The sequence below is a fragment of the Equus quagga genome, chromosome 1 (genome assembly GCF_021613505.1).
Source record: "Equus quagga isolate Etosha38 chromosome 1, UCLA_HA_Equagga_1.0, whole genome shotgun sequence".
Lineage (NCBI taxonomy): Eukaryota > Metazoa > Chordata > Mammalia > Perissodactyla > Equidae > Equus > Equus quagga.
Genome location: NC_060267.1, coordinates 18,134,952 through 18,162,572, shown reverse-complemented (window position 1 = coordinate 18,162,572; position 27,621 = coordinate 18,134,952). Strand labels below are relative to the sequence as shown.

Here is a 27,621-nt window from a genome sequence, read left to right as displayed (position 1 = left end):
CGCATTTAAAGATTTAAAGATTCTGGTTATTAGCAAGTGGGATAGTAAAGTTAAACTGCATTAAAGCCAGAGTGAGAGAGGCAGTGTCAGACAGGGTTAGGAGCAGGAGACGGGGTGACAGGCACTCCAAGGCACTGGACCCTTTCCACAGATCTCGCATCAAGGAAGTATAATTTAATTAAGAAAGCCCTCGAAAGTCAAGCTGTTCCACATGAAGCACTGTTAAAGAAGCTGAAGGTGGGTACATGTTTCCCTTTGCTAAGATCAAAATTATTTTCATGGCTAAGGTCTCTTGGCCTAGCCTAAAACTGAGCAACTGGCTGCCAACATCTGACACACAGGACCATTTCCTTTTTCGTTAATGGGCCATCAGTTCCTGCATAGGGTAGTCTTCCCTTCACTAACATTACACAATCCATTTACTTCCTCTACATTAGTGACTTAAAATGCACCTTAGGGAGATACTACAGAACAGCAAATGTGGAGCCAGGCCAACACTAGGCTTGCAGAAACATAAGAAGAGATGGCATCTAGGACAAAATTTTAAAAAACTGTAACAGGAGTGTGTGTGTAAAGGGGGTAAAGGGAGATGGGACCTATCCTCTGTCGATTTGCTGAGGCAGATAGATGGGCCCTGCTGTGAGAGCTGCCACCTCCTGGGAAAAAAGCCAGTAGGTTGCCTCCTCTCTCCACGGTTACATACTAAGCCTGCAACTGTTTACGTTCACTCTCAGATACATTCTGTTCACCAGCTTCAGAGTTCCAAGTGCAGGTGCCCTCAGTTAATCACCCCAGCTCACTCCAGAGTCACTTCCAGCGGTGAAGGATGTTTCCGGCAGTCAGCCAGCCAGAGTCGTTTGTTTTTTTAATCTGTACCATTCTGGTCCCTAAAGGCTTGTTTAAAAAGTTTGGTTTTTGTTTAAAGTAGTTCCTTCAAATGAGAGGCTAACAGACATAAGACAAATCTAGGACCTCAACTTGGACAATGAAAGAGACTGAATGAGAAATGAAGAAACAAACTCCTGGTGGTGGTAAAGTTGAAGGGGTAGAGGTGACGAACAGCAGACTCAGAACACTTTGAGGGAAAATATTTTCTAAAAAAAGCTTTGAAGGTTACCTTCCAGGACAAGAAAACCAACCTCAAATTCATTTTGAAAAAACTATTTACTTTTTTCCAAATATTATTCCAAATACATGTTTTACAGACAAGAGTCACTATGGGTCAGAAACATTCTATAGAAGAAAGCATTTTTATAGACATAAGAAATAATTTTAATAGACGAAAAGCATACATCTATCTAGATGTGGCTATGTTCCACAGGAGATGTCAGCATCCAAAGTGCAAAGACAAAATGACTGGCTTTTCTTGCCACACAAAATACTGACAATCTTCCCGTATAGCCTACTCGTAATTGTTAGTTGGGATGCCAAACAGACAGCATACTGACTTTAGAAGTGGGGCTCTAACGGACAAGGGGAGGTCAAGAGTCAGAATGAATTTAACTTAAGAACAAAATGGCTTTGACCCCCAACCAAACCCAAAGTCCAGCCAGAGGCCCGGTGGAGATAAATACAAGCTGTAGTATCACTTTTACAAGGCTGTGCCACTAAATACTATTAAACCTAATCAATCCGAATTAAAGCTAAGCATACTGCCATCACTAGTTCTGTCCTCCCCCATCCCGCTTTTATGAAGGCTCCATGTTATAGCTCAGTTCATAATGGGGGAAGGGGAACTTCCAAGTTCTCAGAAGGAGCTATCCCAAATCCTCTGTGCAAATCTTTCTTTACCCTGCCCTCCCACTTCCCACCCTGAGACAAGTCAGTCTTACCAAGAGGTAGGGCTCCTGTCATTGTCTCAGGGAAATTAGTTCTAAATGACCAGAGAAAGGTCATTCCATAAGCAACATTTGGCTTTAAGCCAAAGGGATGTCCCCCCAGCCCCCTAAAGACTCCCCATGAATCCCACACCACCCTTTTAGCCCTGTACAGATCTCCCAACTAAAAGCTCCAACAACGACAGCACAAGGTGTTGATATTATGTTATTTGAGGAGGAGAGGGAGATATATATAGTTTTAATAAAACCCCCATGCACAATTAAACTTGATTAAAAGCCTGGCGAATGCTAAAAGTAGTAATGAGTACAGGAGGCTGCAGAGCAGAGTACAGGTGCGCTCTCCTCAGTCAGTCGATGCTGGGAAGGAACAGGAGACGTGACTTCACTTGAGCATTGGAGAAGCAAAAAAGTTGCCTTGTCGTCCTAGGTTGGTAGCAGACTTGCTTTTGCTCCCAAATCTAAAGAAAGAGAATGAACTGGAAAAGTAGTCTATATAAAAGGTAAATAAACAACTATAAAATTACTTGATATAATCAACTCACAGTAGGAAACCCTCAACTACTCTGTAAGCTACTCTTTGTCACCTGAGATGAGAGAGGGGAAGCAGTAAAGACCTTCAGACCCTTTTAAAAGAGGGACTCCTGGGGCTGGCCTGGTGGCGCAGCAGTTAAGTTCGCACTTTCTGCTTCAGTAGCCTGAGGTTCACTGGTTCGGATCCCAGGTGCAGACCTACGCACCACTCATCAAGCCATGCTGTGGCAGGTGGCCCACATATAAAATAAAGGAAGATTGGCACAGATGTTAGCTCAGGGCCAGTCTTCCTCAGCCAAAAAGGAGGACTGGCAGCAGATGTTAGCTCAGGGCTAATCTTTCTCAAAAAAAAAAAAAAAAAAAAAAAGGAAGATCCTTATGACCCACAGGTTTCTTTTAAAGTCTAGTCACTAGCTAAGATCTAATTGAGTTTTTCTTTCAACAAGATGGGAAAGAAGTCTAAGGAAGCAGTCATTTTTTCATTTCCTGAGCAGGCCAATTCCACATACCTGGGAGTGTTCTTGGTGAGGGTGGAGCGGACTCTCTGCGACAGGGAGCTGGATGAAGGAGTCTTGAGAAGCTGATGCTCAGGAGTGGTCACAGGCCCCAGTAAGCTCACTGCAATCAAAGTTAAGACACATTTTTTAAGGAAGGAAAAAAAGAAAGCATATGACCAGTTTTAAGCTGAATACCCTGTGAAGCACTTAAGAGCTAAGGTTAGAGACCTAGCAAAACCCCAGAGATCATTTTTGCCATCATTTTGTAACACACCAGTACATCTTTTGAACTATGCAGGCAACTGCTCAACGAATACCAACATTCACTTCCTGATTTAGGCCAGTCTCAAACTCCAAACTTCACAAATCTAACATCTGACCGTTTGATTTTAACCTATACTAGAAAAAACAATATGCTCCCTTAAAAAAGGAACTTGCAATAATGAAAGAACAGGTCTCCAATGCCAGTGAGGTTGGAATGAAACCAGCCTCATACATTTTTGATGGCAGTACAAACTGGCAAAAGCCTTTAAGAAATCAAGCTGGTAAAACATATCAAGAAACAAAAATGTTCAAGCTCTTTAATTCAGTGATTCCCACTCCTGGGAATTTATCATGGGGAAGAAAAGGTATACCCATACAATGTTGATGGCAGCATTATTTATAATTATGAAAAACTGAAAAATAACATCAATACCTAATAGAATATTTAAGTAATTATAGTTTACAACCATAAAAATATTATATAGTAGAAAAAGTTCTCACAATATGCTAAGTGAAATAAAAACAAATTATACCTAAATTATTATTATATCTATATTTTTTAAATATCTATATCTATATGGGTAATGAAATATCTAAATGGGTAATGAAGGAGAACATGGAAAAGTAAAAAAAAGGATGGTAGAACTGTACAAATTCTCCTTTAATGTTAGAATTCTCAAAACGAATTTAATTTTTATTGAAGAATATGAAGTTCAAACAGCTCTAGCAAAGGCAGGGAGAGGGCACAGGACCAAAAGTGGAGAGGGAGTCAGGTCCTTTCAGAAGCACAACTTAGCTCTCACCTTTTATATCTGGTGTCTGTGGTGTCGAAAAGGCGTTTGAGTTTTCAATGACATGCATGGGGTCAATGTTTTCTTGTTCCACCATCATAAACTGACTCCAGTATTCCACTGGCAGTGAAAGCAGGCGCTCTACCACCTAAAAACCACCAAATACATTAGCAAACTTCCAAAGCTCGGGACTTACCTCTCATTATTCTCTCATGTTATCACATTATACAAGTTCATACACACACACACGCTTGCCTACCTTGGGTTGACGCTTGATATCCTGTAACATTATCACTGGATCTGGATTGGGCACAGCATGGGCGACAATTGTAGGGCCAAAGACTTTAGCCAGATTGGCAACATCCATTTTAGTGTTTGGACTCTGAGCCACTCTAAGCAAAAGACCATTAAATTAGAAGACTTGCCCTTCTGCTTAAACGCAGACCAAATATAAATTCTACGAGGAAACAATTCACCCCTCACATTCCCTCCCTAACATCCAACCCACATTATCTTCCCCTTGGAAAATTCCCTACTCCCAGAAACAAGTCTCTGCTGTACTCACCTCTGCAAGTGAATCATGAGGAACGCTAATGTGTCTCTGTTGGCCTGGGGCAGTTCACCCACAGCCTGGTACATGGCAGCTATGCTGTTGTCCTCATCTGTGATTTCTGTAAATGAAAAGACAGCAACAAGAGGCCTAAGACTTCTTTCCCTTGACAGCGGGCTTCCAAGTTATCGACCACAAAGTCTCATCTATACAGTAAGCTTCTGAAACTTCTGATTAGGTTCATGACTGCAACAGACTCTAGTTTCATTAACAAGCAGGATACTGGCCAATAGCTCAATATTAGAAATCAGAACTTCTAAAAAAACGGCTCTTGCAGTTAGAGAAAGCAGCTGGCAACCCATGTTGTAGGAAGGTGGACACACAACTTGCAGTGACTATAATTATCAAGAAGATATACTTCGATAAAACATGTATAAAGACCTACTATGTGCCAGATACTGTTCTAAGTGCTCAGAATAAAGCCGAACTAAACAAAGACTTTGCCTCATGGAACGTACATTCTATTGAGGAGTTACTCAAAAAGCAAATATCTATCAGGTAGTGATACATATAATAAAATAAGGCAGGCAAGAAGTGAGAAAGTAATGGGAGCTGTTATTTTAGACAAAGTGGTGAGGAAAGGTGTTTCTGAGGACAAGATACCTAAAAAGAAATCTAAAAGAAAGGAGTAAATCATGCAAATATCATTCAGGCTGAGACAACAACAAATGGAATGGCCTCGAGATGGGAGTAAGCTCAGTCATGTTCTAAGAACTGCAAGAATTCCAGATAATCAGAAAGGAAGGAGGGAAGGGAAGGATGTTCAAAGAGATGATGCTGCAGACATAACCAGAAGCCAAATCACGTCGGGTCTTTTGGGCCATGTTAAGGACTGTGCGTTTTATTCTGAGAGTAATGGGAAGCCACTGGAAGATACTGAGGACAGAAGGGACATCACCTAATTTAAATTTTAAAAGGACCACGCTCTTCAACTACTGGATGAAGGTCATACTGTGGAGGGCAAGAGTAGAAACAGCAAAATCAGTAGGTTCTTACATCACTTCAGGGTGAGGGATGGCAAGAGCAGTAGAAGGAGTGACAAGTTTCAAATTTAAGACGTATTTTACAAGACCTTTGCTGATAAAATTTGCCAATGGCTTAAATGTAGGGTGTGAGGAAAAGAAATCAAAGATGGCTCCAAGTTCAAAGGACAACCTAAAACTTGACCAAAATACAACAAAAAGCAACAACAAAAAAACCTGTTAGTCCCCTATACATATAATTCATATGGAAGAGGACAGGCATGGGGAACTTGGATATAGTTATTCATCCATCAAAGTCTTTGAACGTCTACTATGTTTCAGGCACTGTACAGAAAAGTCAAAAATTCCTGCCCCTGTGGGACTCACATGCAGGTATGAAGGCTGCCCTTACCTGCCGCTTCCATAAAGGTCTTGTTTAGCCGAAAGGTCAGAAGGGGTTCTTTGAGGTTTCGAAGGAAGTCTTTCAGGAGGCTGCAGATAGCATGGATGTCATCCACTTTGCTGAGGAGAGGCACAGTTTTCACTCTGAGGAACTTCTCTTTCAGCTCTTTCACTGTCCGGTCACAGCCTGAGATCCGATATAGGCCTGTCTATTATCAAGGCAACACTCTCAGTTAAGAACCACCTAATTAATTAACACAAATAATAAATTCACCCTCTCTGAGGGTTGATCTTACCTCAGTCAGCCCTCTCTGCTCAATCTCATTTACACAGTGGACAACAATGGAGGGGATCATTGGAGAAGTCTGGGACACATAATCTGCCAGCATACCCTGAAAAGAGAGTTTTAAATTACTCTTTATACCACTTAGACCAGCAGGGGAAGAACCATCTCCAGACGAATGCTCAGGCTGGGACATCACGTCTACTTTTAAATTCCTCTTCCCGAAGCACATATTAGAACAGAGACGCTCAATTATTTTTCCCACCTCTGCACCAGGACTAATTTATGGTCACACACACCACACTCTTTCAGGAACAAGCAATAAGACCACGAGCTACAGCCCCGCCCCTGCTTCTCTTCTACTCAAGGGCATCAGAAAGCAAGGCATGAGGAGACCACAGGTATGGCCTTTAACATAAACTAATTTATTACTCTAAAAAAGAAAATGCTTTTTACATTTTAATTATTCTTAATAAGAAAAATTATTTAACACAACTCAGTTGATTGTAACACAAACCTATCTGTAGAGGACAGCTCCACTGTTCTACATTAGAGTACAGAAAATTTGTAAAAAATTATATGCATGGCTAAAAACTCTCAAGATTAAAGAAAAGTAAACATTTGATTTGCTGGGGGCTGGGGAGCAGCATAGTCATCTTGTTTTTGATTCTTGCTAACGTTGCTTGTACAATAAATAATTTTTAATAGATTGAATTGATTTTTAGAAATAAGCAACATAATCCAAATAACCTCGAATGGAATATCTCTAACATAAGAGAAAGAATATTCACAGGTGAAATTATATGATGGCTAGAATTTGCTTCAAAATAATTCACTGGACAGGGCCAGGAGGAGGAGACAGAGGTACTGATAAATCATGATTGGACGTGAATCAGCAATCGTGGCAGTTGAGTGACAGGACCCAGGGTTAGTTATACCAATCTCTCTACTTTTGTATATGTTTGAAATTTTACAAAATAGGGTAGGATGAGGCGGGGAAGGGAGAGAACAGGAGGAAAGGAAGGGGAGGAAGGGAGTGAGGGGAAGAAAGGGAAGAGGAGTTCAGTTAAAAAAGTTACTAAACAAACAAACCCAAACAGGACTCTGCTGCAAGTTAACATTTTATAATTTCTACTCGTTATTCCTGGAAGGAAATATACTTGGCATCATTAATTTCAGAACAAAAACTGACACTAAGCTTTGGGAACGCTAAAGAAGCCTAACCCGAGGAGGGCTCCCCCAGGGCATACCTCTCCAATCCTGACGGGGGTTCCTATCAGGGTGGGAATGCAAGGAAGGGGACAGCGGTCCCGACACTCCGGGTGAGAGACCACACGACAGTCTCGACACTTCAGAGACAGCTTGCCAAATTTTATCCGCTTTCCACATGGAACACAAGATTCAGGTTTAATAACCTGAGGAGGAAACAGAGCAGGAGGAACAAAGTGGTATGAATTAAAAAATTATCAGCATCATCAACCAACATTTATTAAGAACTCAGAACATGCCAAACAACTTGCTAATCTCTTTACACATATTTACTTGTGTAATTCTCACAATAATCCTATGAAGGAAGTTTTGTTTTCTTTAAGATAAGGAAATAGAAGCAAAAAGAGGCTAAGTAACTTGCATAAGGTCATCCAGTTGGAAGGGAGCAGAATATAGTAGTGGAAAGAACTTGTGGACGAGGAATCAGAGAACCTCCATGTTAACTCTGCCACTCACTGCATGTGGCTCCAACTAGTAAGTAACTCCTCTGAGCCTCATCAGTTTGCTTGGGTTGTTACGAGGAAATCAAATGGGATAACGGTTAAAATGTGCTATATTCAAGCATAAAACGTAATGTATCAATAAAAAGCACAAACAAATACTTCTGAAAAGTTGCTTTCTTTGAGTTTAATATTACTCACAGAATGGAAAGACAGACACGTCTGTAACCAGTAGTTACCCCTGGAGAGCAGAATTGGAAGGAGGAAGGAAATTTGATGTTTAACTTTATAACACTAAAGTATTTAAATTCGTTCCTGGTATACATTACGTTCACAATTAAAAAAAATTAAATGTGCCCAAAAGAAGAAGGAGTGATGACATATTTACCGTCTTAGAGACAAAGTCATGCAGGCGCATCCCTCCGTTACCCTGAGGAGTGCTGGAACTCTCTGTCTCCGTTCTTGGCTCCAGCTGCCTGCTGCTCAAGGTGGACTCACTGTTCCATGGCTGTAAAGCACCTAGAAAACAAGCAACTTTAAGCCTGTCTTAAGCTTAAGTATTTTGCTCCTTCTGAATTTTAATCCCAATTTTAATAATTGGTAGATAACCAGTAATCTGTAGCCATAATCAGAAGTGAATATAATGGCTATGCAAACAAATTATTTCAAGAACAACAAGTTATACACTAGAGGCATAGGCCAGGCCAGCCATCCAAAGCTGGAGCATGACACAGCAGGTGCTCTGGCCCCCAGGAGGCGCAGTAACAAACTACCCAATACATCCAATCCCTGCCTCAGGGAGGTTCTAGGAAACCAACACTGCCCAAAGTTTACCAGTTGTTTTACACAGGCAATTCAGCCACAAACCCAGCAGACCTGTTTTCCTTCGGCTTCTCGTCCAGTATGGCACAGTCTCAATAGTGGACACGGCTTCAATGGGCCCGCCATCATTGGGAACAGTCACTGTAGTTTTTGCAACTATGGATTCATTCCCCTGAAACAAAAATAGTAATGAAGGTAAGACAAACGTTTGAATCTAATTTCCTCCCCACTATAGGGAGTTTGGAGTGGTTGAAAAATTCCTGAGTCTTGGTCAGGACTTAAGGCTCCAGCCCAAAACACTCTTAAGTTGAAATCTCATACTTTAGAACAGACATACAGGTCACGGGGTATACATACAACAACTAAGAATCAAACACAAAGCTGACAGTTGTTTACTTAATCAGTAATTCCATTCATATGGATGATAAGGATCCTATTACATAGGAAAACCAAGCATCTCTCTCGAAGTATCACTGCGATGCTGACTCAGGATTTTTAATGCTTGGTGTCACTAATCTCTGATGTGTTTGAGACCACAAGTCTCTTGACCTGACTATTCTTACCTGGTCTGCTGTGGATTCAATGGAACGAGTTTTCTTTATAGGTCCAGGGGGACCGTCAACGAACTGTCGGCTACTAGAGCGCTAGAGAGGGTGGCAAAGACCAATAATTTTAGTGCCAAATAGAATATCTGAAGCACAGAAGATAAAATTATTCCATAAGACAACTTGGAGGAGAGTCCAAGGTACCAGGGCTACAGTGAATAATAAACAATGTGCTCTCTCTCATTGCCTATTTCCACATGAAGCTTAAGTTGTACCAATATAAAAATGCCCACAATGCCCTAGAAGAAACGAGCAAGCTTTGGAACAATTCAGATGACAGCACCAGAAAAAGTAGAGCTGTAATCCTATCTAAGGATATGAAGTCTTTGGAAACATATTAAGTACCCTAAATAAGCACATACAAATTGATCTCTGCATATCCCATTATACACACATTTCATCTGAAGCTTATATTAGAGCATAAAAGTCTTGCCTAAAAATTCATGTGACAACTCAAAACAAACTTCAGTGTATCCTTTTCCGCTCAATGAATGAACAGAGAGCAGCCCAGAACAGTGAAACAAAACAGGACCATCCACAGTGCCCCCAAGCAGGGCCTCATTTGTAATATGAGTTTAACAATGGCTAGAGCAACATGTCAGGCCTGCAGGATCATGGCAAAATTTCAAGAGAAAACCCTATTATTGTTACTTTGTAAAAAAAAAAAAACCTAAAAATCATACATACCCTCTTTTCTCTCTTCTTCAGTTTGAAAGTCTTTACCAAAGAAGAATCCCAATCCTGTTGACAAATATACTATATTAATTTCTCTCTTTGGTTAGGCCTCCCCTAAACCCTGTGCAAATAAATTTACAGCGAACTTTAAAGGCTTCTTGAGTCAGACTACCCAACTTACGATTCGGGGATCAGGGGAAGGGAGGGTGTCAAGTGTTGTAGCTATGGAGCTATAGTAAATTAACCTGTTTTCTTTCCAAAATTGAAGCTATTATAATAGAATCAGGAATCAATACCACAGAGGCAAGAAAAGGTTAAAGAATGAACTTCTGTCGTGATTATCCCCAGTGCCTGGTCCTTTATTTCTGATTATTTTTGTAATTAGTTTTAGAACTTACAGAATGTTAGGCACTATACTGATCGTGTTAGATGAGATTCTTGCTCTTAAGGGACTGCTATTGTCTAATCAGATGTTCTGTACAATATGGCCACTTAAAAAGTTCTAGTTTAGGTTTTATGTCTCTTAATCATCCCTTTTCCTTGGGCCCTAAAAAATACATTACCACTGAAGAATTGTCTTTTACTGTGGTCTACTTTCACTTCACTTATTTTAACCATTTGCATTCATTTTTAGCAGCTACTTATGACTTCCTTACTCCTAATAATCCCCAAAAACACAAAATCCAGAAACAGTTGTATACGGCAAATAGTAGCTTAGCTAAAAAAATTTAACCTCTCCGATACATGGTTAAATAATGTAACTACTGGTTGTTTGATTCAGTTTCCGTTACAACAGGTATCATGACAGGCCTAGCTCCAAAATTAGCTAATAATATGTTCTAGTTTTATTATATATCCCAGACCTACTCTATATCATTCCTTATTTCAAAAAGGTGATACCTAATATTTATATCTATAGAATAGCAATTATTTCCCTGGTCAAACACTGAATTTGGACAGAAAACTCATAGACCATGTAACAAGTAGTCTCCTGTTTTGTTATCATCAGAAATCAACCAATAACCTCCTGATTTATTGTTTTGTTTGCTTGCTTTCAGCCAGCAAAACAGGAAAGATACACAAACTACCAATCTCCTGAACATCAAAGATTGAAATATTAGGAGATGAGCTTTTAGGCAGAAACATCACCATAAGCTAAGAGAAGGCTGCTGCCCCACAAAAGTAGGATAACCAACAGTTTAGACACATTAACCTTTGTTGATCAAAGCATTACAGAACGCCCACAAACTTGTATCAGTCTTCTGGCTGAACTTTCAGGACACTGGTTTCTTTCTAATTGTGAAATATGACTAAGTTTTCCTCAAGAACCAAACTAATTCAGAAATAAGGCACAAGTCTATGTTCCCCAGAGCAGCAAATAAACCCTGCCTGGACAGAGTCTTACCAATTTTTTTATTGCTAGCTGGGGCTTTAATAAATCAAGATATAATCAATTAGCACAGCTTACAGATCCGTTAAATAAATTTAACCTCATGCCAAATCCTGAATTCTATATTCTCACTTCCAGAAACTAAAGAAATACATAAGCCAGTCTCTTATAGCTTGTGTGGATTTATATTTTAAAATCCTTGCTCAGGGGCTGGCACCACGGCTGAGTGGTTAAGGGTCGCATGCTCTGCTTCGGCAGCCCAGGGTTTCGCTGGTTCAGATCCTGGATGCAGACATGGCACTGCTTATCAAGCCATGCTGAGGCAGCGTCCCACATGACACAACTAGAAGGACCCACAACTAAAAAAAACATACAACTATGTACTGGGGGGCTTTAGGGAGAAAAAGGAAAAATAAAATCTTTAAAAAAAAATAAAACAAAATGCTCAGTATCTATAACACATCAACATCAACTAACGAAGTAGTAATAAAGGAATTCTAGAAGAGAGGGCAGGAGAGATATTCCTGAGGATGCAGAGGTAAGAGAAGTAGATAATTCTCAGAGATCAAATGTCCGTTACCAGCGATTCATCAGTCTTGTCAAAGCTGATATCTGATAAAATGGAACCAGATTCATCGATGGTTGACAGTCTAGATGAGTGAAACAATACAGTGTTAGACATAGAAGACTGTGGAGAGTAAACCCCACCAACAGCCAGAACAAGTCTCACTGGTCAGGTCACGTCAGCAATTTCACAGCAACTGCCTCCCTATGGAGATAACTACAAGCTCAACCCCTAGCTGTGGTGAGCTGTGTTTGATGGTTTTCACGGGGGGTGTATGTGTGTGCATGTGCACGACTACACATGCAGCACAGCTGCTTTCTCAGCAAAGGCCTTATACCAGCAGCTGAGAGTTACACTCAGAGGTATGGGTGCTATTCCCTGCTGATGAATTTGTACTACGGGCTACTAAAAATTCACAAGGCAGAAGAGTGAAGTTTAACTTGATCCCAACTGTGGTTGCTTTCTACAAGACAATATCACCCAGCATTAACTTTTTAAGAAATTAAGCCTGTACATCTTCTTAGTTATAAAGATTCCCCATAAAACAACCAGGCAACAAAATAAATAGCTCTCAGAGTGCTGACCTTTCCCCATGTCTTGTATTGGGGGTATCAAATTCAAAGCCTGGTTGAGACTATTTTAAATAGTGATGCAGTGGAACCAAAATTATTGCCTGGTCTTGGCTCACAGAAGGTCCTTCTAAACCAGAAGAACTACAAGAGCTCTCAGGAGAGTCAACATAGAAAGTATTGCTGAACCGCCACTATTACCTTTAGGTTTCTTAGCAATGTGCAGGATTAGTTATTGATGTGCAATTTAGCACCAAGATAAAAATTTTACCCACAGTGAAACAACATCCTAAGGAAAGATTAAAAAAAAACAAAAGAAAAGGAAAAAAATAGGGAGCCCCCAGTGCCTTTGTTTCCCACCTACCCTTCCTCCAAAGTCTTCTTCTGCCTTATTCAGCACACATTCCAAAAGCAGTATATTTAAGAGTTCAGAAAACAAGAACTTCTGACAGCTGTTTTGCTTGTGTCAGATAACAACAGATGCAGTTCCCCCACCTTTTGTTCCCAGCATTGCTGCTGGATGGTTGGCCTCTGTTGAGAAAAGCCAGAGCTGATTTTTGCTCCTCACTTAGTTGAATGCTGCCAGATGTGTCACACATGAGCATCTCTCGAATCAGCTGAATCTGTCTTTCCTATAGACCAAAGCAGAGTAAAACATCCTAACTAACCAGGGGAGAAAGCTTCACCTCAAATTTATGGGACGGGCAGACCAGAAGACATTAAAATACAGCATTATGCAAATGAGCCTTCAGGAAGGCTGCTACACCAATAGCATATTAATTCTCATCAAGCCCAGACTGTGTCTCTGATTTCTGACTGGTAAATGAACTCCATCTAGAATAGTGGGGTTTCTGCTACAAGACTTTTGGATCAAACTGCTAATCCAAGAGCAGAGAGTATGGCAAAACGAGAGTCCCAAAACAGATTTCACATAGCAAAAACACTTTAGTGTCATTTTATCAGGACAATTACTGGCTTCTTCTGCAGAGGAAAGCAGCCACCCACCTTTCCAATGGTAGAAGCAAAATGCATTAAAAAGGATACAAAGCTGCAACGCACCAGAACCAGACAATCTGAGCTTACTGAGGCATCTAACACTGTACCACCATGGATTAGTCCACCTTGGTAAAGGCTTTCCTTTGTACCATGACCCACCCTGGGAAATCTGAATGATAGTGTTCTATGTTATCACATTGCTCTACTCATTGAATACATTTAGCCCCTTACCCTGAATTAGGAGCAGTGGTGAAGGAAAGACTTAGAGTTGTCTTGCCCGTATCAATGACAAAGTAGCTATTGATATAAGGATGAGGACATTCTGGGTGGCATGAGAGACAGCCAACTATCTTGTGACAGACCAAGCATGCTAGGATTTCCCTGCCTTTCTCCCTAATTTTAATTCCTTAAACTCTCATTTGAAATGTCTATTAGGTATTAGTTTCAAGTCTAAAGGAGAAAAAAATTTAAAATCCAATCTATGAAGAAAAGGATTCCTAGGCTGCGATTTCAGCTCCAACCACAGACAAGTTGTCAATGGACAGATTGCTTTCAGTTCTTTAATGTGGAGGAAGAAACTGGGTAAATCCAGCAACAGGAAACGCTATCAGATGTGCTTCCCCCTCCCCGACTGTCACAGTTCTAAGAGAGAAAACAATACACACCAGCTTTTCACAGTCAGCCTCAGCTCGCTGCCTCCTTTTGATCTCTACGTCCACCTGATTGCGTGCATGCTTCAGCTTAACATCCAGAGCGCTACGCTCAGTCTCTGCTTTCATCAAAAGATCCTTGTATTTCCCCAGCTCGTGGTCTGTTCTCTGCCACTTTTTACGGAAATCCTCAAAGTCCTTTGCCAACTGGATGAATTCTAAGGAAAGGGGAAAATTTTAATAATTCAAGCATCAAGCAGAGTATAAATGCTCTAATAAATGAGTCTTCTGGTTAATTTTACTCCAAATACATAATTAAGAGACCAGCTAAATCATGGCCAAATCCAGCTGAAAATAACGAGAAGCAGGTCCTGAATACATGTTCATCACTCTGGATGGGAGATTTGTGGGGAGCGATTCCTTTTCAATAGGCCACTTACTTTGGCTTAGCCAGTGGCATCTGCTATGGAATAAGCAACTCATTAGTCACCTGGCTCCAGATGTAACACCGACACTGAAAGCTCCTGAACAGAAGGCAATCAAAGGGGGATACCTTTGGGGCAGCTGTCACATACCAGGACAGTTACGGCTATAAAACAAAAACAGACTCCTTTAGAGTCACGCATTGCTGTGCCAGAGAGGCGTTAAATAGCAAATTCAAATGTAACTGCTATAATATGCTCCAGTAAATGTAGATTAATATTATAGATGTCTAGGCCTGCAATTCCATTCAGCTATATAATTATACAAATATTGATTTCAAAGTAAAGAGCCAATTTGCTTTTGCTGTTTAACACTGCCCTGAAGGGTATATAAACACTCCAGTTGGAAAGACACAGGAAGAAAAAATCATACAAGCTTTGGGTGATAGCGGAACATGGACTCTTCAAATGTCTGCAAAGAGAGCATCACTTCCAAGGCAGCACCTCAAAGCATGATAACCCTGGCGGCATTCATTCTCATCACCAGCTATTGGCAAAGACTTCTGGAACACCTTACCATTTTCTAGTTAACCTCAATCTATCTCTAAGCATCACTCTCCACCAGCATCTTGGAGGAAGTTTCCAAGGTGTACATCTGCTCTTGGTCAAACTATCCCAGTTTATAGCCGAAAATAGGCCAAATTCACACAAAGCTAGCAGCTTCTAGGTAGTAAAGGCACTTTTCCGTTTTGAATTTAACCTATGAGCACACAAACAATATAGTGTTCTTCGTAAGCAATTTTAACAATTTGACTAGATTTCAAACTTACAAATTAGGATACCAATTCAATCTAGAGAAACCAAGTCTTATATACAAGGAATCTTTAGTTTTTATCAAACAACAGATTTTAGCAAAACAGGATATTATGACCTAATTATTTGAGACAATGAAAATAGCAAGGATCCTATATATATATATATATATATATATATATATATATATACATACACACACACACACATATACACACATACATAAAATTACAATTCAAATAGTTTTAAATGATATGCTGGTTTAGTTAACAGTTTGGAACACATCACTAAGATTTTTTTCTCAAGTTAAAGAAAAACAAACAATACATCCTTTTGCAAATTTAACTATTTCATTATTATAGATTCACAAAGAAAAAAACTTAAAAAGCTGACATAGCCATGTTCACTCTGGCAATTTATCAAGCAGTGCACTTATAATGTGTACATTTCTGATGTGTATAATACTTCAATTTCAAAAAGTAAAGAACAAGAAACACACTTTTCAACTATACAGTCTAAAAACTTTCTAGCTCCACACTGTGGTCAATTAAATGTTTCTAAATATAGTGCTGCATACACACAATATTTACTGAATTGAAAAATAATTGTGAGAATGAAAAGATTTCCATTTGACCTAATTTTGCTGGTTTGTTTGTTCTTTAGGATACTCCCTCTTGATAGTCTTATTAAATTTGGATTTTAATTCCTATTCATTGTTATTTGCACATGTAGGAGAGGAAGAGAATTCCTCTACCCATTTTAGGTCCTTCTGGCTGGTCTATGAATTAAATTGACATGAGGGACTGGCCCCATGGCTGAGTGGTTAAGTTCACGTGCTCCAATGCAGGCGGTCCAGTGTTTTGTTGGTTCAAGTCCTGGGCGCGGACATGGCACTGCTCGTCAGGCCACGCTGGGGCGGCGTTCCACATGCCACAACTAGAAGGACCCACAACGAAGAATATACAACTATGTACTGGGGGACTTTGGGGAGGAAAAAGGAAAAAATAAAATCTTTAAATTGACATGAGACAGAATAACAGGAGAAAATCAAACAAAGCTTTATAACACGTATACATGGAAGAAACCCAGGAAAACTGGATAACTCACCAGAATGGCTGAGCTGCCCGCTTAAATATCATCTTCAGCTAAGGACAAAGGAAGGTGTTGGGGATAGCAGTTTGGGATTTCAAAGGGGAGGAAGGCAATTCACATGGAAATGGAAGCAAATGTTTGATAAACAGAACTTTGACAAGAGTGGGCTTAGCAAGGATCCTCCCAAGTCTACTGACAGCCAGAGTTCTCTATGGTGATGGCCTCTCCCAGGGACAAGGCTTTTATCTCAAATTTCTTTCAGGCAGCTGAGGGGAAGGTCTAAGTTTCTTTCAGAGTCTTTTGTTCTTGAAAATAATCAAGGCAAAGAGACATATTTTGAGGTGGCCAATTCCGTTGCCCCACACAAACATTACAAGTTTAACTGAATTGGACGATGGAACTCAAACCAAATAAAGTATCAGTTCATTTCAAGGAAGGAGTTCCTATTTTAATAGCACAACTGATTAAATTACTCGTTCAGTTTAGCTTGTGTTAGACCAAAACCAGAATATTTGCATACAAGTCTAAGATATTATTTTTTACATACAATCTGTTATGAACTAAGTTTGCTAAGTCAAAAAGGCACTTTAGACCACAGACCAGGAAAAATTTTGATGTTGGAAATCAATAAACATGGCACTTTTTGAGTCAGTTTGTGAATCACAATTCAAGCTGTGCTAGCCCCTGTCATGAAGCACATATTCAAGAGATTTATTAAATTCAAATTATCTCCTTAAAAAAGTTATGTAAACATTAAATTATGAAATGCATCCATCAAAAAGGAAAAAAAAAGGGAAATTTCCTTAAAACAAACTGAGGATAATTTTTGATTTATCAAATAAAAAATCAACATGAAAAGATGCTCATCATCACTGATCATCAGGAAAATGCAAATCAAAACTACACTAAGATATCACTGTACAGTCATTAAAACGGCTACAATAACCAAGACAAAAAATAACAAATGTTGGAGAGGATGTAGAGAAAAGGGAACCCTCATACACTGCTGGTGGGAATGCAAACTGGTGCAGCCACCATGGAAAACAGCATGGAGATTTCTCAAAAAATTAAAAATAGAAATACCATATGACCCAGCCATCCCACTACTGGGTATCTATCCAAAGAACTCGAAATCAGCAATTCAAAGAGACTCATGTGCCCCTGTGTTCATTGCAGCATTATTCACAATAGCCAAGATGTGGAAGCAACCTAAGTGCCCATCGACTGATGACTGGATAAAGAAGATATGATATACATATACAATGGAATACTACTCAGCCATAAAAAATGATAAAATCATCCCATTCACAACAACATGGATGGACCTTGAGGGTATTATGTTAAACGTAATAAGCCAGATACAGAAAGACAAACTGTACGATTCCACTTATATGTGGAAGATAAAGAAACACATAGACAAAGAAAACAGATTAGTGGTTACCAGGGGGAAGGGGGATGGGGGGTGGGCACAAAGGGTGAAGTGGTGCACCTATAAGATGACTGACAAATAATAATGTACAACTGAAATTTCACAATGTTGCAAAACTATCATAACCTCAATAAAAAAATTAAAAATAAAAAAATAAATCAGAATTTGGTTCATAATTCAGCAGAGAGACTAAAGCAGCTCCAGAAATCTTGTTTTCTCAGCTCACTATTCCTGGGAACTTTGCACAGATTCTTCCCTTTGTTCCCCCACTCCCCTCTCAGGTTCTTACAGGCAAGGACCCTGCGTCTCTTTTGCTCCTTTCTCTCTAGTGCCTTGCACTCTGCCTAGCACATAGCAGGCACTTAAATATTCATTGAATGAATGAATGAAGAATTGCTGTTCAAATCAACTTTAAACTCCACACATCCAGGCCCACCTAACCAGTCTAATCATACTTACCTCTCACCACTACACCATACCCTCTTTCCAGCCAAACTAGTTTGTCCCTGCCCCTAGAACAGACCCAGCTCATTTCTGCCTTCTCACTGTGATCACGCTATGCCCTCCAAATGAGATGCCCTACCTACTCTTCCTTAAGGACTCATTTTTCTAGTCCCATCTGCTCTATGAATCCTTTCCTAATGTTTGCTCCACATTAAAATTTTCTTTACTTCCCAAAAACACATATTTTGATACTTGTATTATCTTCCATTTCATGAGAAAGAATCCTGTCTCTGAAACTTAAATACCATAATCTTCTTGAAGACAGGCACTGTGTCGTGTACACTTTAGTATTGGCTACCATAAGCACAAACCTAGTATGGTGTTGACACCCAATAGGCACCTGATAAATTATATTTATTCCTAATTTACACACCAACAACATTAAAATAGTTCAGGGAGTTCATGATAAAACAAAAGTAGAAGATAAAAACCATATAGACTGGGGAAAACAGATAACAAAATACCTAGGCTATTAAAGTCCTTTTATTTGAATATTAACCTTCACTCTGATCTTCCAGTAACCTTGGACTTAGTTTAAAAAAAAAAACTATACAAAAATGAGAAAGAGGAATGAAGTTACTATGATGAAAGGCAAGAGTAAGGAGCTGGGATACTTATTAGGCATGGGAGGAATTCCCAGGATAAAAGACGATGACAGAGACTGAGCTGGTTGCAGAAAGAAGATTCTAGAGTCTAGAAAACACTGAGCCACTTTAGTTCCTCAAAAGCCAATGCTCCAAGTTAGGGATTTGGAGAGGGAGGCAAAACGTACCTCTATTTTATAACAGAAATCAACGGGAAGATAGAAATTTGCTTATAAAATAAGGGTACCTGTAAAAACAACTATCTTGTATTTTTTGGCTAAATTACTCCAAAGTATTTTCACAACTAGTGTTTCATTTTATCCTCAAATCTTCACAGTACTCTCACAAAGAAGATAAAGACATTTAAATTCCTATTTTACAGATGGAGAAACAGACACAGAAATAACAGTTAAAAGGCAGCACTAGTTACTGCGACTCCAAACCTCAGACTCCTCCCTTGCCCCGACATCCTATCTGCCACCTCCTCCTAGAGATCTTATCACAATCCCTTCCACCCATTTCCCTTTATTCCATCTTCACAACCACCATTCCAGTTAGGGCTCCTATTGCCTCTTTCCTGAACTATGGCAACCATGTCCTCCTAGCCTCCATCTCTGCCAGGGTAATCTTCCAAAAGCACAGCTTTCATCATGTCACTCTACCTTACTCCTATTCCCCTCAAAACCCACACACTTGCCTCCACTCAGGCTGTTCCCTTGACCCTAAATGCTCTCTTTCATCTCTGCCTGTTGGGATCCTACCTTACATCTAAGGCTCAACTCAAACCCTACTTTTCTCCATGAAGTCATTTAGCCACCCCTTTCCCTCAACTCAACATATGCTAGAAGCTGTGATAGGTTCTCACCAAATATTTGCTGAATGAACCTGAATTTTAAGATCTCTTATTCAATACTCTTTCCCAGTAGACTCCAAAGTAATCCATCTTCTGAGATGATGTGACCTCAAGGAGAAGCCTAATGAGTATGCCATCATGGCTAGTGAGCTGGTACCAGATGATAGGGTCATATAACAGCTATTAGAGAGAGAAAATAGAATATTGTTTTGAAAGGCCCGTAAGTGGATAAGAGCTATTAAAAACATCAATCAAATTAAAGAAAATATTGAATGGCATAAGTAAGACACTATACTAAGTACTGTGGAGATTTAAAAAATGGTTTAAGACATAGTTCTTGCATTACCTTTATACCAATGAGGCTGACTTAAGAGCAACACTTCCTAAATTAGGTACTAATGAAAGTCTGAAATAGGACTTGAAGAGTAACCCAAGGAAAAGCTGGTGAAGAACACTTCCCTCAGCTCACTTAAGTCAGTGCCATCAGCCCACCTTCCTTTCTCAGTAATCTCCCCAGACAAGTGTTCTCTCTCACCACTTCCTTTCTCTCCCTAGATCTCCACCCAGTCTCCACCCTTTATTATTAAGTATCAAATAAATGAAGTGGGTAAAAGCAGATGAATAGTCTCTTCTTCAAAAAAAATTATGACATTTGAAAATGTCTTCAATTGGAAATGTTTTATAGACACAAGAAAAGCCCAGTATAAAACTGCAGACAACCACAGTACTACTCTAAAGAAAAAAGCAACATCCATGGAAATGCAGGAGATTTTGCCCAGTTCATGGTATGAAAATGAAACTAGTAACTAAGGCCACTTACTCAGTGGAACGAGACCTTGATAATGACAAACATCTGGGTAAGCCATTTAAGAACAACCATAGAAAGAAGTGACCATTAGAATGAGTGTCCATTAAGCTTTGACCGTGGATAAGTGACCATTCCTTTCTTTTCAGGTAACCCAAATGAAAAACAATTTTAAGATCTGAACACACTTCAGCTTTGTAGAAAACCCAAATCTGAAATCTGTTTTTCTCTTTACACAGGCCAGCTCAGAATGACTTACGGAGTTCATTTCCTTCACTGAGAATCTCCACCCGGCGTACAAGCTGCTCAAACAGATTCCGCAAGTTCAGCATAGTGGTATCCATCTTTCTGCCAAGAAATCAAATAGACATTAGGGGTCCTGCCTTCTCCCCCAGACAAAAGATTCAGCAGCAATCCAGTACAGTCATCAGTGACTAACATCTGGACTCTTCCATTTGTAGCTACCATCCTAAGAATCTCAAGCCAACCACTGATGTTTTGTGTAATTCTTAGTATAAAAACAAAGTTGAAATGTTAATACTCACTTGAAAATTAGAAAAGCATTTCAGACCTCTGAATCTAACACCCCTCCCTGCCTACTTTTCCTCCTCTACCCTGCAATCACTCCGGAGCCTAGAGGAAAGCAATTAGGGACAAGCATGTCAGTTGATTACTAGGTGACCAACTACAAAATGTGCTTCTTGGTTAAGCCTATTGATTAACAGAACACTTTTGCCACTTTAATCCTTCTGGACTTTGAAGACCTTCAACATAACTTAAAAGATTTATTTTTAATTTCATTTTTAGCTAGTACCCCTGTCGCCACTGCCTTTTAAAACGCAGGACATGGTCAGCACATTTGCTACCAACGGCACAGATGACGTCACACAAGTGATTAAGTGGGGAAATCGCCAGCTCAGCAGCACAAGAATTATTTCTGTAATGCAGGGCTCTCTGCTGGACTGTGTGCAGGGACTATGTCTAATAAATTTATACTAAGTATAGGCAAAGGATTATGTTGTACCACATTCTGGCACCACGGAGACAATACACCACCTTCAGAGTTAGAAGGGCAAAGGAAAAATCATTTGCTACTGTGTTCTGTGTAGTGAATTTCAGTCTTCGTATTTCCCCCCAAAGATCTGCTGATATTACATTAAAGGCGGTGCCCTCACAAGGAGTTCTGTTCTGAATAGACTTTAACTGGGAACATTTTGAGGAAATAAGATCTTCATTTAACAGTCAGGAAAGAAAGACATGAACTGGATGTTACGAAAATTATCAAGGAAATGAAATAAAAAATCAAATTTCATTTGAAAATTGAATGCCCTCAGAAATACCATTAAAGGATTCTTACGTTTCTCCTAATCATCCCTTCAAAATTCTAGTCCAAGTCCTTGTTTCATGCATCTAAATACAATTTTAAGAACTCTTTTATGAAGGTTTAGTGATTTTACAATGTTTGTAAGATTGTACCACAAGCTATGAGGGCAAGAAAGAAAAAAAATACCCACAAAGGACAAAGAAATATATAAACATGAAGATATTTTCTATTAATTGCTACAGAATTGTTCATTTGGACTTGTATGATGATTGCTCTAATAGCAAAAATAAAAACCTTTCAATTCGATCCAATCCAAGCTTGGATGCAATATATGTATACCTGAATCAGGGCCGGAAACCAAGATTTTCAAATGGCAACGTATCTGTTCCAAGCTACATCACAGCAAGCTGCTAAGCAACCAGACCAACAAATTTATTACAAAGATCTTTCTCTAAACTAAGAATAAAACTAAAAGAAGAGCATTAAAACTGACAGGAAGAGATCTGGAAGTCATGGAGATGCCCATGGATTTAACAATATGACCTAACAGGCAAGTATATCCAAGAGCTACAGGACAGAAGCAGGAGCAAGGCATTCAGCAGCCTATTCAAATGATTTTCTTTGGCTCCCAGTAAAAATGGAAGATGCCGATCAGTTTCAACATGAGGTACTGATTTCTGTCATCTCAGGTCTCATCTGTAGATTCTGAGACTGTAAGACAGTGAGCTCAGTACCTAGGAAAACTCGATCTGTTCAAGAATGCAGGAAAGGAAAATTTCAGTGCAACTAGGGTATTAAAAACTGGTTGTTAAAAAAAAAATTTCAGAAGGTTTTTATGTCTTAAATCACAATACAACAACCTGACCCTTTCTCCCCTTTTAAAGAAATTCTCACATTTTCTCAAGTTCCTCTAGTCCATTATTCTTCTTTCCTATGTTCTTTGTGCATACCATTCCCTAGAGTTAGGGTTGGGGGAGGTCCTCTCTTGAAAAAAACAACCGTCATGATTCCAGAAGACTCAGGACACAGAGAACCTATCTGGGGCCATCTCCTCACCATGGTAACTGTTATCTCAAACAACTACCTCAATCGGCTTTGTTCTCCTGACAAGACACCTAGTACCTAGGAGAGAGTTGTTTAACTGAACTCCCAATGCTCTACTATGAAGCAACAAAGAGACAACCCTTAACTCTGTCAGCCTGCCACAGTCTCCAGATTTAGAGTTTTATGAATAGTTTGACTATAGATTTTTCTATTCTTCCCTCTCAACACTAGACATTCCCTAAAGTTCAGTCCTCTGCCCTCTTGAAGAACATATCAAACCATCCCACTTTAGTCATTACATCTCTACAGACAACTCACCCTTTCTTCCCCCCAGCTCTAGCCTCTCCTATCTCCAATCCTGTGGCTCTCCATTTGCTTAGGATGCCCTAGATGTTGAGCTTGATTCTGAGACACCTTCTGTCCTTCCTCTTCAGATAGATCATCAACCACCCTACCCACTGACATACCCTATCCCCTACCCTGCGGCTCCCAATTTTAATTGCCTTATTTTTATCATTCTCCCAATCACTCAGTACAAATCTCAGCATCACCTTAAGTTAGTTCCTTTCCTACAATTACAATCACCAAACCATGTAGACTCTTCTCCCATGTGTGTTAACCCATCCCCTCATCACCTGCAGGGCATCATCACTCATGTCAGCTGACCTTCCCCCCACTGCTTTGCTCAGCCGGCACTCAGACGCATACACCCTGCGCTCTAATTTAACTTTACCGTGTTTCTACTCTATGTCCCGGGTATACTGTAAACTTGAGAGGAGAAACCTTATATTTGGCACTACTGTATTACACACACAAATAGTATTCAAAAATAAATATTTGATAGTCAGAAAATACACACACATACATACACACACCCGTGATTCTATTATCACAAGTATCTCCATTCTACCTGAATACCAACATATAATATAGATGAAAAAACAAACAGTATAACCTCAGGTAAGTCACTTAAATTCTGAGACTCACCTACAAATGGAAACAATAATGCCTGTCATATTTACCTCGCAGAATATTACCAATTAATGCAGGGAAGACTTATAAAATGTAAATTGAAACTTACTATAAAAATATAGAGTATTATTAGAGTAGGTATGAAATTTCTGGTTTGGTTTTGGTCTGATACTTACTTACATCCTCACAGCTGGAACCCAGAACAAGAAAAATGGAGGAGACAGCCAAATGTGGCCAGTTCTAGGCCCTTAAGCAAACTGTTCCACATAAGGCTTGCAGCATCTGAGAAGGGTTAGTTTTTCCTCTTACATAGGTTTACTTAGGGTAATCCAAAAACAGCACTAGCAAAATATAATCCTCTTCTCTTCATATGCTGGGGAACCATGCATTTTTATTAACGTTCTATATAAGTGACTCTCAGGAATTACTTATAGGTGACAAAAATATCTTTCTGCATCAGTACTAACTCTGATATCTCAGCCAAATTGTAACTCGAAAAGCTAAAATTTACTCATCCTATTCAATGTCAATTGAAAACGGTCTTAATTTTCCTGCTGGGTCACATTTTCACCCTCATGAATACTTCTTTATTTCTCTCCCTTTATTATTTGGCTCCATAGCTAGGAGATACACTAATGTGAAAGGAAACGAAAACAAAGTCATATTGTCGTACATTGCTTTGCAGCTGTAAAACAGCTGTCACTCTTCACTACGGATATGGCTGCCTTTCGGGAAAGCTGAAATGATCCCTATGTGTAGCAAAGAAATCAGTTTGTGGAGCACTTTAAACAAAAAGGTGCTAGAGAATCTCAGCTGTTATTGATGAGACGCCCCAGAGGTGGAGAAGTCACTATGTTACAGATTCCCAATCTGCGAGTATCCCTGAGGGAGCAATTTCGCGTCACCAGGAAAGAGCCTCAGTTCACTGTGATAGCTTTGAGTCCCCAATTTAATTTCAATCACCCAGCTAAGAGACAGACGTCGTCCTTCAGCATAACAGACTATTACAGATCTTAACTGCAGAGTATCCTGGGAAAAGTCTCTATTCTCTTATCCTCCCCCTACAAACAACATTATTACGAGATCTATACATCAGGTTTTTTAGATGCATCAAGGGTATTAAATATTGTAAGACAAAGCAATGGAAGGTTGCCTGAGTTTTTCAGGAAAGAGTTTTAATGAAAAACATCCTCACAAACATTACTAAACCTGGAGATTCCCAAGAAATCAGCAATATAGGTTCTCTGCTGCCAAGGAAAACTATTCCTTAAGTCTCAATCCCACAAGATTCTTTCATATGAAAGCATTTCAGAACAATTCTTTTTGCCAAATGTCCAGCTTCTGCTTCGCCATATCGAAAGCCTCTATACAACTGGCAAGCAGAAGGCATATCTTGAAACCAAATGTCTTATGAGCAAATCAATTGCAGAAAGAGTAAACAGAACATCCTCAGTCCAACATGAACGAAGACTAAAATAAGGAAAGGGACGAGTTGAATTATTATTTTTCAGAAAATTGGGGCGGACCTGGTGGCCAAGTGGTTAAGTTTGCGTGCTCCACTTTGGCAGCCCAGGGTGTCGCGAGTTCAAATCCTGGGCACGGATATGGCACGGCTCATCAAGCCATGCTGAGGCGGCATCCCACATGCCACAACTAGAAGGACCCACAACTAAAAATACACAACTATGTACCAGGGGGCTTTGGGGAGAAAAAGGGAAAAAAAAATCTTTAAGAAAATTATTACCAGTTTGGCATACTAAGTTCTCCTTTTTTTCTTCTGTGAATTCTTCCCACTCTGAAGTGTCCCATTCTTCAAGGTCTAGTATAAGTCTTACCAATTCACGCAAGCATTCGCTAACCATTTCAGTCCAAAATAATCTCTCGTTTATTATCTACAACAGTCACTTGGCACTGCCTCATATTTTGAATTTGCTACGTTGAAAGAAAATGACTGTTTTCTTAATAGTGAAATTAAAACCTCACCACCCTAATCAACTAGATTTATGTTCTTATCTAATCTTTGTCCATTATGCACCCATATTTCATAGAACTGCTATCATAGATTATACATAATTTTGTGTTTTGCTTTTTTCTATCATGTCTCCATTAAGTTCCCAAAAGCTGATGAATAACTGTTTAACCACTCTTCTTCGGACATTTAGGTAATTTCCAGTTTCTCAGTTACATCTGCTGGAATCTCTTGCACGGTCACTCCCGCCCCTCCTTCAGGTATTTATGTCATTTTCTCACTGAGGTCTTTCCTAACCACTCTATTTTAAATGGGAGCCTTTCCCCCAACACATCTCTGCTTTATGTTGCTCCAAAGCACTTATCTCCATCTAACATACTTATATATTAATTTATTTATTTTGTTTATTGTCTGTCTCTCCAACAGTAATTTCCAAGGAGGCAGAGAGTTTTGTCTGTTTTGTTCATTGCTGGGCCCCTGGTGGCCAGAACAGGGCCTGACACTTGGCAAAAGATTCATAAATAATCACTGAATGAATGAATTGAGCATCACTGTGGACAGTGTTTTTCTCCAGGTGGCCTGTGCCTTAGAAGATATTTCCAAGGCTGAGGTTACTGTATCAGAGGGTAAAAACCTCTTATGGCTCTTGATAAACATTGCCAAAATATTTTCTAAAAGGGCTGTACTGACGTACAGTACTCTCAACCATGTAAAGGCCTACTAGAGTCACCACCATCAGTTATGTTTTTAAGTTAATCACACCAAAGAAACTGCAAGCTCCCTCCAAGGCCAAATAAAATTGTCTTGTATTCATGGTTTGCACTTAACAAGTACCTGCTGGATGATTAAGCTATAGGAAAGGCGCCTTCTCTAAACACTTTCAATAACTCGAAAAGTTCACCCCACACATTAAAGAGAATGACAATGACATTTCCCTAGGAAAAAAAAAAGGCTTATCTTCCCGCCTGCCATACGTTCCTACACACAGCCTCCGCCTACGAATGAAACCCTGTGAAGAGACATGTATGGGAAAGCGTAAAAGTAAGGCCTCGTTCTTACGAAGGCTAAGAAGTGGGCCGGGGAGGGCATGATGTCACTGCCCGGGCCAGCTTACCTAGACACACGCAGCCCCAGGGAGAGCAGCTCCGCTTCCAGCCGCCCCAGCCTCGCAAACACCAGGGCTTCTTCCCTTCGAAAAAGCCCAGTTCCTCCGAAAAAGGATGGGGGTCTTGCCCCAACAACTCCCAACCCCTGTATTTAAGTCAGAGCCACTTCTTCGGGGTGGCTCCAGTTCTGTTCAAGCCACCACCTCAAAGGACGACCCCGGCTTTCCACAAAACAGGGCGCCAGGAAGGAAACCCCCACCCCCCAGCCACCGCCCATTCAGGCCGCTCCCGGCGCGGGGGAACCGCAGCGCAGGGGCCGTAGGGGCCGCCTTCCCCCCGACCCCGCGGGGGCCACGGCTCACCGCCTCGGCCGCCCGCCCTCCCTTCCACCACAAACGCAGCGCCAGACGTACCCCAGCGCCCACCTGCCCAGGGCCGCCTAGCCCCACCTGGGCCGCTTCCACTTCCCTCCGCGCCTCACCCAACGGCAGAGCAGCACCGCGCCTCAGGCCGGGTTTGAAATCCTGCGCCGACCAATCACAGAG

The 27,621-nt window shown here is 40.2% G+C and overlaps 1 protein-coding gene across 6 annotated transcripts; it reads right to left on the bottom strand.

Moving 5' to 3' along the window:
• Positions 1-1,145: 1,145 nt before the first annotated feature.
• Positions 1,146-27,621, bottom strand: RACGAP1 (Rac GTPase activating protein 1). 6 transcript variants are annotated; one of them, XM_046646502.1, is made up of 17 exons: positions 27,526-27,621; positions 20,921-21,009; positions 14,175-14,377; positions 13,009-13,145; positions 11,960-12,029; positions 10,002-10,055; positions 9,273-9,353; positions 8,764-8,881; positions 8,276-8,406; positions 7,429-7,593; positions 6,192-6,287; positions 5,906-6,104; positions 4,487-4,592; positions 4,181-4,313; positions 3,934-4,069; positions 2,879-2,987; positions 1,146-2,296 (listed from the first exon to the last, which is right to left on the bottom strand). In XM_046646502.1, exons 2-17 carry the CDS (start codon positions 21,003-21,005, stop codon positions 2,221-2,223), a joined length of 1,899 nt encoding a protein of 632 aa, XP_046502458.1. In that variant the 5' UTR covers positions 21,006-21,009; positions 27,526-27,621; the 3' UTR covers positions 1,146-2,220. The 6 variants fall into 6 exon arrangements, with proteins under 6 accessions (XP_046502458.1, XP_046502447.1, XP_046502468.1 ...); XM_046646491.1 differs by having other exon boundaries at positions 27,502-27,608; XM_046646512.1 differs by having other exon boundaries at positions 27,558-27,601.

What these genes read in the sequence shown, in the direction of transcription:
- RACGAP1 (XM_046646502.1), bottom strand. Translation starts at nt 21,005, where the DNA reads ATGGATACCACTATGCTGAACTTGCGGAATCTGTTTGAGCAGCTTGTA. An exon ending in AGCAATGCTGGGAACAAAAG is followed by an intron (nt 12,030 to 13,008) that starts GTGGGGGAACTG and finishes TCACTCATCTAG; the next exon opens with ACTGTCAACCATCGATGAAT. An exon ending in ACAAGACTGATGAATCGCTG is followed by an intron (nt 10,056 to 11,959) that starts GTAACGGACATT and finishes ATTTGTCAACAG; the next exon opens with GATTGGGATTCTTCTTTGGT.